Source organism: Vitis vinifera, chromosome 9 (genome assembly GCF_030704535.1).
Source record: "Vitis vinifera cultivar Pinot Noir 40024 chromosome 9, ASM3070453v1".
In the NCBI taxonomy this organism is placed as follows: domain Eukaryota; kingdom Viridiplantae; phylum Streptophyta; class Magnoliopsida; order Vitales; family Vitaceae; genus Vitis; species Vitis vinifera.
The window spans coordinates 16,069,608-16,082,849 of record NC_081813.1 but is presented as its reverse complement, the minus strand read 5'-3'; the positions used below and the strand labels follow the sequence as shown (position 1 = coordinate 16,082,849).

The window sequence follows — 13,242 nt, the reverse complement described above, 5'->3', positions numbered from 1 at the left end:
AGGCTCAGGTTCCTCATACAAAAAGGAAGTTCCAGTCACTTGTTTCTTTTCCTCGCATTGGGGATTTAACATATAGTTATTTCCCGAATCGGTGTGGTACAGATGCTTCCCATTAATGGGTTCAAACACTAACTCCCTCTCACTGATGCAACTTGCAATGGCTCGTGCCTCTCACCTAGCATTTTCCATTCAAGGTGATCTTTAATCTTGGATTACCCGTCAAAAGCTCGCAAGAGATAACTAATGGATGTCTCCGTGGAGTCCAAAAGCTTACCAAGTGTTGGCTATTCTAGAAAATCCTACCTTCAAACCACCTCCCAAAGGCTCGCAAGAGATAAACTAGTGCATCTCAATGGATGGAGATCACTTGCCTTACCAAGTGTTGGCCCAGGTGATTTAAAGGCGTTTTAAGTTAACTAAAAAGATAAAAACCATTAACGGGTCACACTTTCTCTTCATTAAAAACTAAAACAACAAAACTTTCAATTTATGCATTTGGAAACTTACCCGGCTTTCTTCACTCCAAGAGACGAAGAGCCTAGCCTCTCATCCTCTGAGGAAAAATCCTCAGAGTTTGATTGGCTAGAAAGAAAAATAATGAGAAAACAAAAATATGTATGAAAAGCAGAGCAAGTGCTCTGTATTTTACTTCCTTGCAAAACTGTACAAAGGATGCGTCCCTAATAACAAGCTCCCGAGATATTCTTTTTTTAAAGAAGATTACAAACTATATATAAGAGGTTATTCACCCTTTGTTCTTACTTAAAGACTAAGGAATCCTATGATACGTGGGTTACAAGGAGAGTTTGGGGATTTAGACATCAAATATCTAAAGCAAAATATCTCAAAATGTCGGTCGCACATATCAAATATCTAAAGAAAAATATCTCAAAATGTTGGTCGCACATATCGGGAAGCTTCAGGAGAACACCGCGGCACTGTGCAAAATGGCTGCGAAACTCTTCAGGTAAGTGCTATCGGCACTGTGCAAAATGGCTGCGAAACTCTCCGGGTAAGCGCTATCAGAGAATCTGATATGTCTATCCAGGGAAGTTGAAACGCCTTCCTTTCCCATTCGGGCGGCAAGCGCCGAATGTGAAATATTCGGAGAAGGTGGGATGTCAGCCGGACAGAATTCCGGATGTGGGATATCCGGAGAAGATGAAACGTCGCAAGGGGGACCGTCTGCTTGTGCATGGTGTAGGGACCCCTCCCCCTGATGACACGGAGCGTGCATCGCTATCCGGAGCAACTCCATCCGGATTCCCCAAGAGGACACGTGGTGCGCTCCCCTATCCAGACTCCCTCAGGGAGAAGCACACGGCACTCGCGATCATCACACCCAGACGATAGCATATCCTATTCGGATATGTTGTCCGGATCATTGACTAAAGTGCAAAAGCCTTGCTACGTCATTCCGACAGCCTACCACAGCCCATGTTCCGCCACCCTCCGATGGTGTGTCCGGACACCCTGTCCGGACATATTTTGCCATGGATTCCAAAGAACTCTCCTCAATCTCGGATTGCTTTGGTGATAAAAAAGCTATCAAAACACAAAACTTAACACAATTTGATTAGAATTGATTGCAAAGGTCCTTAATATGTTAATTGGGTTAAAAGGCGATAACCACTACTCAAAAGTGTTTAAAAGAGTTAATTACAAGCTATGAAATAACACTTTTTGAGTAGTAATTAGCTAGCTAATGCTACCCTAGTACATGGTGAAATAGGTTTATAAATTTTGTTGATTACTCCTGTCTGAGGACCAAAATCAAGGTACACCAGTTGATTGAACACCAATCAACAGGACATACACCAACTGGGCACGAATCATGTCTACTATAGCCCTGACCTATTCATAGCTTCTAGAGCCTTGAGCTCACGACTTGGAGTAGTTCATGTGATGCATAATCTTAGGTAGTTCATAGAACCTAGACCCTTAAGCTAACAACTTAGAATCGTTCATGTCAACCACAACCCTAAGCTATTCATATTATATAGAGGATTAAGCTCAAGACCTAAAGTCATTTATGTCATCCATAGTCTTGAGTTGTTCATAGCATCTAAATCCATGAGCTCACGACCCAAAGTCATTCATGTCAACCAAAACCCAAAGGTGTACGTTGCCTCTAGAGCCTTGAGCTCATGACCTAGAGTCACTCATTTCAACTAGCACCATGAGTAGTTTAAAACATCTAAATCCATATGATCACGACCCGGAGTCATTCATGTCATCCGCAGCCTTGAATAATTCATAGCTTTGAGCTGTTCAGAGCACTTAGAGCCTTGAATTCATAACCCAAAGTCGCTTATGTCAACCACAACCCTAATTTTCTTATAGTATATATATCCTGGAGCTCACGACCTAAAGTCATTCATGTCATCCAAAACCTTAATCTGTTCATAACATCTAGAGCCCTCAACTCACAACCTAGAGTCTTTCATGCGATCGACAACCTAGACTTGTTGATTACTATCAAAAAGTGCTATTTTGTAGACCTAATTATAATGGTTTTAAGCACCTTTGAGTAGTAATCATATTCATTTAACCCAATTAATTCATTAAGGTCCTTAGTAATTGGTTTTAACCATTTTGTGGCAAGTTTACATGTTTTTATCAGCTTATGAATCAATTCAAGCATGCCAAATGATGGAGGAGCTACTTGGACAAGTTATGGCAAAGCTTTTGGAAGCTCAAATTCATGAAGAACCAATCTTTGGAGCTCCATAGCCCTTTGCCAAAGTCGTTCAAAGTATGCAAGGAAAGAACAAAGGAGAAAAGCAAAGAAAACCAAAGAGAAGCAAAGAGAAGCAAGGAGGAAAACAGAGGACAGCAGCTGCAGTCTTCTTTGGCACTTTTGGAGCACTTCCAGAAGTCCATTTTCTACATGGTATATACCATTTCAAAGCTCAGGAAGTCAAGAATCCAACACTTCAAACCGTGTACGATTTGGAGCTGAAACGAGGAAGATATGGCCTTCGGAAGAAAACTGCTCCAGGCTTGTGCGAAACTCGCACACCCCCTCAGCCGTGCGAATGGTGTGCGAAACTCGCACACCCCCTCAGCTGTGCGAAACTCGCACACCATTCGCACACCCCATGCGTGGTGCGAATTTTCCCCTGTTTCTGCCGACTCCACTTTAGATCTTTTCTTTTAGATATTTTTGTATAAATTTCCATTCTTCTCCTTGTAATCCACCAATCATAAGATTTATTAGCTAGGAAGGTTGGAAAAACTTCTCTATTTATATCCCCTTGCATCCGTTGTAACAAATATTGATATATAGATATAGAAATATATAAAGTTCTTTTTTTCTCTCTTCTCCGGTTCTTCCCCATTTCTATTTTCTTAGTAGCCAAACATCCTTGGTGGATGAAATCCCCAAGGATGAGAGGCTAAAACCTTTTAAGTTTCTCAAAGTATGGATGTTATGTGATGGCTTGGATGCAATCCCACGGAAATTTCTCGCACCCGGAAGGTAAGGTAGTCGTTTTTCATTAATGGTTCATTAATGTAAAGTTTGGTTTTTATTTCCTTTGGACAACTTCCAACGGCCAATACTTGATAAGCTTTTGGATTTCTATCCATTAGTTATCTCCTACGAGCTATTGGAAGGTGAGGTTTTCAATTCCAAGTTTTGTATTAATCTGTTAGAACCAATTTCAATGGCCATTGAAAGGTGAGTTTATCACCTGGAATGACTTTGAGTTGCCAATATTTGGTAAGCTTTTGGCTTTAGACCATTAGTTATCTCTTACGAGCCATTCAAAGGAAGTCTAAGGTGAATAACCATTGATGAAATTCACTACCATCTGTTTTGCCATTTTTAAAGGATTAAAACTTGATTTGTTAAATCCATACCGGTTCGGGAAGCAAGCATCACCATAGTTGCAACCCCAACGCGAGGAGCCTATCCTGAGATTTCCAATTTGCATAAGAGCCAGAGCATAGCTATCCTATCTTTGAGAAACTTGTTTTTACACCCTTTCATTTTAGTCTTTAATGTTAGCTTAGATTAGTTTAAATCTTTCTAAAACATTTACATCTTCTTTTAAAGCTAATATCCATAAGAAAATCACCTATTTTCCTAATTTGAATATCACTTGTGTTTGCGAAAACCCTTCCCAGTGAACGATCCTAGAACCACTATGCTATAGTAGCTTGGCTACTTTAGTAATAGTATCTAAGGTATAAATTTTGTTGATACGCCTTTAAAGCTAAGCTACCATGAGTCGCATCAAATGGCGCCGTTGCCGGGGAAGGTGCCACAAGCACAGTGAAGCAACCATTAAGGGTAACTTGTGATCTTCATCACAAGTTTGGTGAGTTTTCTTATAATTTTTTTTAGTTTAGTTTTTTTGGTTAAATTTTTTATTCTCTTTTCTTTTATTTTTGTTTTAATTTCAATTTGTGCATTCCTTGTTGGATTCGAGACCAAGAGGGAACCCTGGTACAAGTTGAAGAAAAGAGCCTTAGTTGAATATCATTTTTTTTAGAAATGGAAATTCCACATGAAGATCAAAGCTCTCATTATGATCATGAGAAGGACAAATTTGCATACTTATCCATGAGGGATCGGATTGAATTAGGGAAAAAGCAAGTTCAACAAAGCCAATGGGGTAGTAAGGATGCTTTGAATGAAGACATGAGCATGAAGGCAAAGCTAGCATCTATGGCTAGAAGGATAGAAGAGTTTGAATTGAGGAATGTGCATACTGAAGCACAACCACAAGCCATGCCAACTTCATTTGAGTATATAAACCGTCCCAACCTTACAAGCCAACCTCAACATCAACCGAATGACAAATTCGCATACCTATCCATGAGGGATCGGATTGAGTTAGGGAAAAGGCAAGTTCAACAAAGCCAATGGGGTAGTAAGTATGCTTTGAATGGAGATGATTCATATGAGCATACGGTAGGGGAGTGCCCTACCATTCCAACTGTGAGAGACATGTACGGTTACAAAAGCTCCTACACCTCAAGTTGGAATAACCATCCCAACCTTACAACCCAACCTCCACCTCAACCATCAATGAGTACATCTTCATTGGAGCAAGCCATTTTGAAGATAAGCAAAGTCATGGAGGACTTTGTAGGTGAGCAACAAAAGATCAACTCTCATATTAATGAAAAGATTGATAATTTGGAGAGTTCAATGAATGTAAGAATGGAGGGGGTTTATAATGATCTATCACTAAGGATAGAAAAAGTTCAAAACTCCATTGAGAAGCTCACCAATCTCGACATAGCAAGGGGGAAAAGGAAGCTTCCTCCTCAACCCCACCATAACCTTCAAGGAACCAATGCAAAAAGATCAAGGAAAGTGTTGAAGATCGACACTTTGGTGGGGGATTGCTATGACAACTCTATGGACCAACCTTCCATTGAAAATCATAAGGTTCAAGATGATAAAGGGTTACCTAAATCCTTTAAAGCATCCACTTCTCCAGGGAAGAGAAGAGAAACGAATTCCCTTGGACCAAATGGGAAGGATGCCAATTTTGTTTGGGATCCAGGGGGAATTCAGCATGAAGTGGGTGTGTGAGTGAGGATGAGCTAAATAGGTTGATTACTACCCAAAAAGTGCTATTTTACACCTTTAATGCATTATGTTTTAAGCACTTTTGTGTAATAGTTCTCCATCTTTAGTCCAATTGGCATGTTAAGGACCTAGCAATGTCTTCTAATCATATTTGTGGCTAGTTTTAGTGTTTTCACATCTTTTTGGATCATTAAGACAAGCCAATCAAAGGAGAAAAGCAAAGAGAAACAAGGAGGAAAACAGAGGACAGCAGCTGCAGTCTTCATTGGCACTTTTGGAGCACTTCCCGAAGTCTATTTTCTACATTCTATATACCATTTCAAAGATCAGAAAGTCAAAAATCCAACGCTTCAAACCGTGTATGATTTGGAGCTGAAACGAGGAAGATATGGCTTTCGGAAGACAACTGCTCTAGGTGTGCGAAAATTTCGCACACCCCCTTAGCTGTGCGAATGGTGTGCGAAATTTGCACACCTTCTTCAGGTGTGCGAAAATTTCGCACACCCCTTGCGTGGTGCAAATTTTGCTCTGTTTTTGCCGACTCCACTTTAGATATTTTCCTATGTATTTTTTGATGTAATTTCCTTTCTTATCCTTGTAACTAACCAATCACAAGCTTTTGCTTTTGTAAAGACTATATAAGGGGTGGAAATTACCTCTTGGGATATATGGAATACGTATTACGTTTTTACACGGAGAATTTTACAGAGCTCTCTCGTTCTCTTTGCTCTTTACTATTTTCTTTTTCTTGGAAGCCAAACAACCTCTAAGGATGTTTGCCTGGAGGATGAGAGGCTAAACTTTCGGTTTCTTGGAGTGATGGAAGCTAGGTGAAAAGTCCAGATGCAAGGTGGAAAACGCTCGTGCATTAAATTCAGGTAGTTGGAATTCATAAATGGCTTTTAAATCCAAAGTTTTGCTTTAAATCCCTTAGAATCACTTTGAATGACCAATACATGGTAAGCTTCAGGTCTTTATGGATGCTTATTGCTAGATCCATATTAGTCCATTAGTTATCATGTACGAGTCATTGGAAAGTGGTTCAAGGTGAAGACCTATAGTGTCTAAAGCCATTAATGGACTTTGACTACCATTTATATTGATTATTATGGATTAAATCTTCATTGTTAAACCTATACCGGTTCGGGAAATAACTATAGGTTAAATCCCCAATGCGAGGAGAAAAATCCGGAATTTTCCACTTTGCATTCTAAACTTGATCCTAGCAATCCTGAGCTCCGGGAGACTTTCTTTCTTCCATTTTTAATTAGTTTATGTTAGTTTAATTTCAAACACTTTCAAAACAAATTTTATTTTCTTTTAAACTTTAAGTTTTTGATTAAGGAAATCATTAAATTCAATTCATAATCATGAGTATATCACTGGTAGAATGAAAACCCATCCCAGAGTTCGACCCTAGAGCCACTATACTATAGTAGCTTTGCTACATTAGTATGAGGTCATAGGTTTTATAAATGTTTTTGATTAAATGACCCATTTGGAGTTACATGCGAATCAAAAATGGCGCCGTTGCCGGGGATGGTGCCACAATACAGTGATGCAACCTTTTAGAGGCTACTTGTGATTTCCATCACAAGTTTGGTGAATTCCTTTTTCACTAACTTCATTTCCTTTCATTTTATTTTTGTTAGGTTTATTTTCATTTTCTTTCTAACCTTAACTTTTTTTTTCTAGGTTTCTTTTGTTTTTGTTGTTTTTGTTTTATTTCAGGTAAGTAATAACTTGTGCATGCCCTATTGGATTTGGGACCAAGAGGGAAGATTAGTAAGGATTGAGAATCCTCAAGACACAGAGTTGGATATTTGTGTTAACATCATGGACCCTCCGCCCGAGGATCAGAATTCTCAACAAGGTCAAGGGGGTAATCCCAATGCATATTTATCCATGAGGGATAGAATGCACCCACCAAGGATGAGTGCACCCTCGTGCATCCTGCCTCCTCTTGAGCAGTTGATTATAAGGCCCCATATTGTGCCCCTTCTACCAAATTTCCATGGAATGGAGAGTGAGAATCCATATGCCCACATCAAGGAGTTTGAGGAGGTGTGCAATACCTTTAGAGAGGGAGGAGCTTCAATAGACTTGATGAGACTCAAGCTATTCCCTTTTACCTTGAAGGACAAGGCAAAAATATGGCTTAATTCTTTAAGGCCAAGGAGCATAAGGAATTGGGTTGATCTTCAGGCCGAATTTTTGAAGAAATTTTTCCCCACCCATAGGACCAATGGGTTGAAGAGACAAATCTCAAACTTTTCTGCAAAAGAAAATGAGAAGTTCCATGAATGTTGGGAAAGGTATATGGAGGCCATCAATGCTTGTCCTCATCATGGCTTTGATACATGGCTCTTGGTGAGCTATTTCTATGATGGGATGTCTTCCTCCATGAAGCAAATTCTTGAAACCATGTGTGGAGGAGATTTTATGAGTAAGAATCCGGAAGAAGCCATGGACTTTTTAAGTTATGTGTCTGAGGTGTCAAGAGGATGGGATGAGCCCAACTCAAGAGAGAAAGGGAAGTTTCCCTCTCAACCAACCCAAAATCCAAAAGGTGGAATGTATGTATTAAGTGAAGACATGGACATGAAAGCTAAAGTGGCAACAATAGCAAGGAGATTGGAAGAACTTGAGTTGAAAAAGATGCATGAAATCCAAGCCATTTCCGAGACCCAAGCCCATGTCATGCCATGCACCATTTGCCAATCATGTGATCATGTGGTAGATGAGTGCCCAACCATGCCAGCTGTGAGGGAGATGTTAGGTGATCAAGCCAATGTTGTGGGGCAATTTAGGCCTAACAACAATGCACCTTATGGAAACACCTATAATTCAAGCTGGAGAAACCATCCAAATTTTTTATGGAAACCAAGACCACCTCCATACCAACCACAAGCCCAAACCCAAGCACCTCAACAAACCTCTTCAGTGGAGCAAGCCATTGTGAACCTAAGTAAAGTCATGGGTGACTTTGTGGGTGAACAAAAGGCAATCAACTCCCAATTGCATCAAAAGATTGAAAATGTTGAGAGTTCTCAAATTAAGAGAATGGAGGGGATGCAAAATGATCTATCTCAGAAGATAGATAATATTCAATACTCCATCTCTAGGCTTACCAACCTCAACACTGTGAATGAAAAGGGAAAGTTTCCCTCTCAACCAAGCCAAAATCCCAAGGGTGTTCATGAAGTTGAAACCCAAGAGGGGGAGTCTTCAAAGTTGAGGGAGGTTAAAGCTGTGATCACTTTAAGGAGTGGAAAAGAGGTTGATCAACCCCTGCCTAAGGTGAAGCAAGATGAAGAACTCATGTCAAAGAAAACCTTGGTCAAAGAGAGCAATAACCAAGAAGAGAAGAGTGGGAAGAAAAGTGCATCCAAATCAAGCATTGAAGAAGAGCCAAGGGTAGTGATTAAAGAGGATATGATGAAGAAACATATGCCTCCCCCTTTTCCTCAAGCTTTACATGGAAAGAAGGAAATCAAGAATTCATCAGAAATTCTTGAAGTCTTGAGACAAGTGAAGGTGAATATACCCTTACTTGATATGATCAAGCAAGTCCTCACATATGCAAAGTTTCTAAAGGACTTGTGCACGGTCAAGAGAGGGTTACATGTGACAAAGAATGCATTCCTCACTGAGCAAGTAAGTGCTATCATTCAGAGTAAGTCTCCAGTTAAGTACAAAGATCCGGGATGCCCCACCATTTCAGTCAACATTGGAGAGACACATGTGGAGAAAGCTTTACTAGACTTGGGGGCAAGTGTGAATTTGCTCCCATACTCTGTGTACAAGCAACTGGGACTTGGAGGATTGAAGCCCACAGCCATCACTCTCTCCCTAGCTGACAGGTCAGTCAAAATCCCAAGAGGGGTGATAGAGGATGTTCTAGTTCAAGTGGACAAATTCTACTATCCTGTGGATTTTGTTGTGCTTGATACTGATCCCATTGTGAAGGAAGCAAACTATGTACCAATCATCCTTGGGAGACCTTTCCTAGCTACCTCCAATGCCATTATCAATTGTAGAAATGGGGTGATGCAGCTCACATTTGGGAATATGACCTTGGAATTAAACATATTCCACCTATGCAAGAGGCATCTTCACCCAGAAGAAGAGGAAGGATTGGAGGAGGTGTGCTTGATCAACACCTTGGTTGAAGAGCATTGTGACAAGAATTTACAAGAGAGCTTGAATGAAAGCTTAGAAATGTTTGAAGAAGGGTTACCTGAACCCTTTGATGTTCTACCTATCATGTCTCCTTGGAGGAGACGGGAAGAGATCTTACCACTGTTCAATTAAGAAGACTCACAAGAAGCAACTGTGGAGGACCCTCCAAAACTTGTTTTGAAGCCACTTCCTGTTGATTTGAAATATGAATATTTGGAGGAAAATGAGAAATGTCCAGTGGTGATTTCTTCAACTCTTACTATTGATCAAGAGGATAATCTTTTGGGAGTCCTCAGGAAATGCAAGAAAGCCATTGGATGGCAAATTTCTGATCTGAAAGGGATTAGCCCTTTGGTGTGCACCCACCATATCTATATGGAGGATGATGCAAAACCAGTGAGGCAGCCCCAGAGGAGGTTGAATCCTCACATGCAAGAGGTGGTGAGCGGTGAAGTTCTGAAGCTACTCCAAGCTGGGATCATATATCCCATTTCAGACAGTTTGTGGGTGAGCCCCACCCAAGTAGTCCCAAAGAAATCTGGAATCACTGTGGTCCAGAATGAGAAAGGGGAGGAAGTCTCTACACGTCCTACCTCAGGATGGAGGGTGTGTATAGACTATAGGAGGTTGAATTCAGTGACTAGGAAGGACCATTTCCCTTTGCCTTTCATGGACCAAGTCCTTGAGAGAGTCTCAGGACATCCTTTCTACTGTTTTCTGGATGGGTACTCGGGGTACTTCCAAATAGAGATTGATTTGGAAGATCAAGAAAAGACAACCTTTACTTGCCCCTTTGGTACTTTTGCGTATAGGAGAATGCCCTTTGGGTTATGTAATGCTCCTGCAACTTTCCAAAGATGTATGCTAAGCATCTTCAGTGATATGGTGGAACGCATCATGGAAGTCTTCATGGATGACATCACTGTTTATGGAAGTTCTTATGAGGAGTGTTTGTTGCATTTAGAAGCTGTTCTCCAAAGATGTATTGAGAAAGACCTAGTGCTAAATTGGGAGAAGTGCCATTTTATGGTACAACAAGGAATTGTCTTAGGACATATCATCTCCAAGAAGGGCATTGAGGTAGATAAGGCAAAGGTGGAGCTAATTGTTAAGTTGCCACCTCCCACAAATGTTAAAGGAATTAGGCAATTCTTAGGACATGCCGGGTTCTATAGGAGGTTCATTAAGGATTTCTCAAAAATCTCAAAGCCTCTTTGTGAACTCTTGGTAAAAGATGCCAAGTTTGTGTGGGATGAGAAGTGTCAGAAGAGTTTTGAGGAACTGAAGCAATTCCTCACAACAGCACCAATAGTGAGAGCCCCAAATTGGAAATTACCTTTTGAGGTAATGTGTGATGCAAGTGACCTTGCTATGGGGGCTGTCTTAGGGCAAACAGAAGATGGAAAGCCCTATGTGATTTATTATGCGAGCAAAACTTTGAACGAGGCTCAAAGGAACTACACAACTACTGAGAAGGAGTTGTTGGCAGTAGTTTTTGCCTTGGATAAGTTTCGTGCTTATTTGGTAGGGTCCTCTATAGTGGTGTTCACTGACCATTCTGCCTTGAAGTACTTGCTAACCAAGCAAGATGTCAAGGCAAGATTGATAAGATGGATCCTTTTGCTCCAAGAATTTAATCTCCAAATCAGGGATAAAAAGGGAGTAGAAAATGTGGTAGCTGACCACTTGTCAAGACTTGTGATATCACATGACTCACATGGTCTGCCTATCAATGATGACTTCCCTGAGGAGTCTCTCATGTCAATAGAGGTAGCTCCATGGTATTCTCACATTGCAAATTTCTTGGTTACTGGAGAAGTACCAAGTGAGTGGAGTGCCCAAGACAAGAGGCATTTCTTTGCTAAGATCCATGCCTATTATTGGGAGGAGCCCTTTCTCTTCAAATATTGTGCGGATCAAATCATAAGGAAATGTGTTCCTGAACAAGAGCAATTAGGAATTCTTTCCCATTGCCATGATAATGCATGTGGAGGTCATTTTGCCTCCCAGAAAACAGCAATGAAAGTGATCCAATCAGGTTTTTGGTGGCCCTCTCTTTTCAAGGATGCCCACTCTATGTGCAAGGGATGTGATCGGTGTCAAAGGCTTGGTAAGCTAACACGCCGAAATATGATGCCCTTGAATCCCATCTTGATAGTGGATGTCTTTGATGTTTGGGGGATAGACTTCATGGGACCATTTCCAATGTCATTTGGACATTCCTACATTTTGGTGGGAGTGGATTATGTCTCTAAGTGGGTAGAAGCAATCCCATGTAGGAGCAATGATCATAAGGTGGTTCTTAAATTTCTTAAGGACAACATCTTTGCAAGATTTGGAGTGCCTAAGGCCATTATCAGTGATGGAGGAACCCACTTTTGTAATAAACCTTTTGAGACTCTTCTAGCCAAATATGGGGTTAAGCACAAGGTAGCTACACCCTATCACCCTCAAACAAGTGGCCAAGTTGAGTTAGCCAACCGGGAGATCAAGAATATATTAATGAAGGTGGTGAATGTGAATAGGAAGGATTGGTCTATTAAGCTCCTAGATTCCTTATGGGCGTATAGGACCGCTTACAAGACCATTCTTGGAATGTCCCCTTATCGCCTTGTTTATGGCAAAGCGTGCCATCTTCCAGTGGAGATTGAATACAAAGCATGGTGGGTAATCAAAAAACTCAACATGGATTTGACAAGAGCCGGGTTGAAAAGATGTTTGGATTTGAATGAATTGGAGGAAATGAGGAATGATGCTTACCTCAATTCAAAAATTGCAAAGGAGAGGTTGAAGAAATGGCATGATCAATTGGTAAATCAAAAGAATTTTGCCAAGGGACAAAGAGTCTTGCTTTATGACTCTAAGCTTCATCTTTTTCCGGGAAAATTGAAATCAAGATGGACGGGTCCTTTCATAATTCATGATGTGCAATCAAATGGAGTAGTGGAACTACTCAACTTCAATAGCACTCGAACTTTCAAAGTGAATGGGCATCGTCTTAAGCCTTATATAGAATCATTTTCCCGAGACAAGGAGGAATTCATCCTCCTTGATCCACCTCCAACATGAAAATACTTGGTTTATGGTTGAACTTAGTCTCTTCAAAGACTAAAGAGTTCATCCTCTTTTTGTTTTCTTTTAAGTTGATTTTAGTTTAATCTAGTGTTTTCTTGTGTTTATGCATGTTTTGATTTCTATTTTTGACTTTAATTTCATTCTAATGTGGTTTGAATTGTGTTTTTTATGTGCTAACATGTAGGTAGGAAGGCTTGAAGAATGAAGTCTTGGTGAAAACAAGGGAAAACAGGGGAGATAAGACAAGGCTCAGCAAAATTCGTACACCCCCTTGTGGTGTGCGAAAATTTCGCACACCATTTACCCTGTGCGAATTCCATTTTTGCACCACTTTTCAAAAATTACATGCTCTCGGTCCCCTGTGCGAATTTCACAGGAATGCGAACCTTGTGCGAATTCGTTTTTTGCGCCAATTTTCAAAACCATGCTCTCTGTCT

General features: G+C 40.5%; 1 protein-coding gene across 1 annotated transcript; it reads left to right on the top strand.

The window, feature by feature from the left end:
* Positions 1 to 7,747: 7,747 nt before the first annotated feature.
* Positions 7,748 to 12,643, top strand: LOC132254370 (uncharacterized; the record flags this gene model as incomplete). Its single annotated transcript, XM_059739849.1, has 5 exons — positions 7,748 to 8,506; positions 8,594 to 8,877; positions 9,103 to 9,205; positions 10,112 to 11,682; positions 12,187 to 12,643. Coding segments are annotated over exons 1-5 (3,054 nt in total), but the record flags the coding sequence as incomplete, so codon positions are not given.
* Between the last annotated feature and the right edge of the window lie 599 nt (positions 12,644 to 13,242).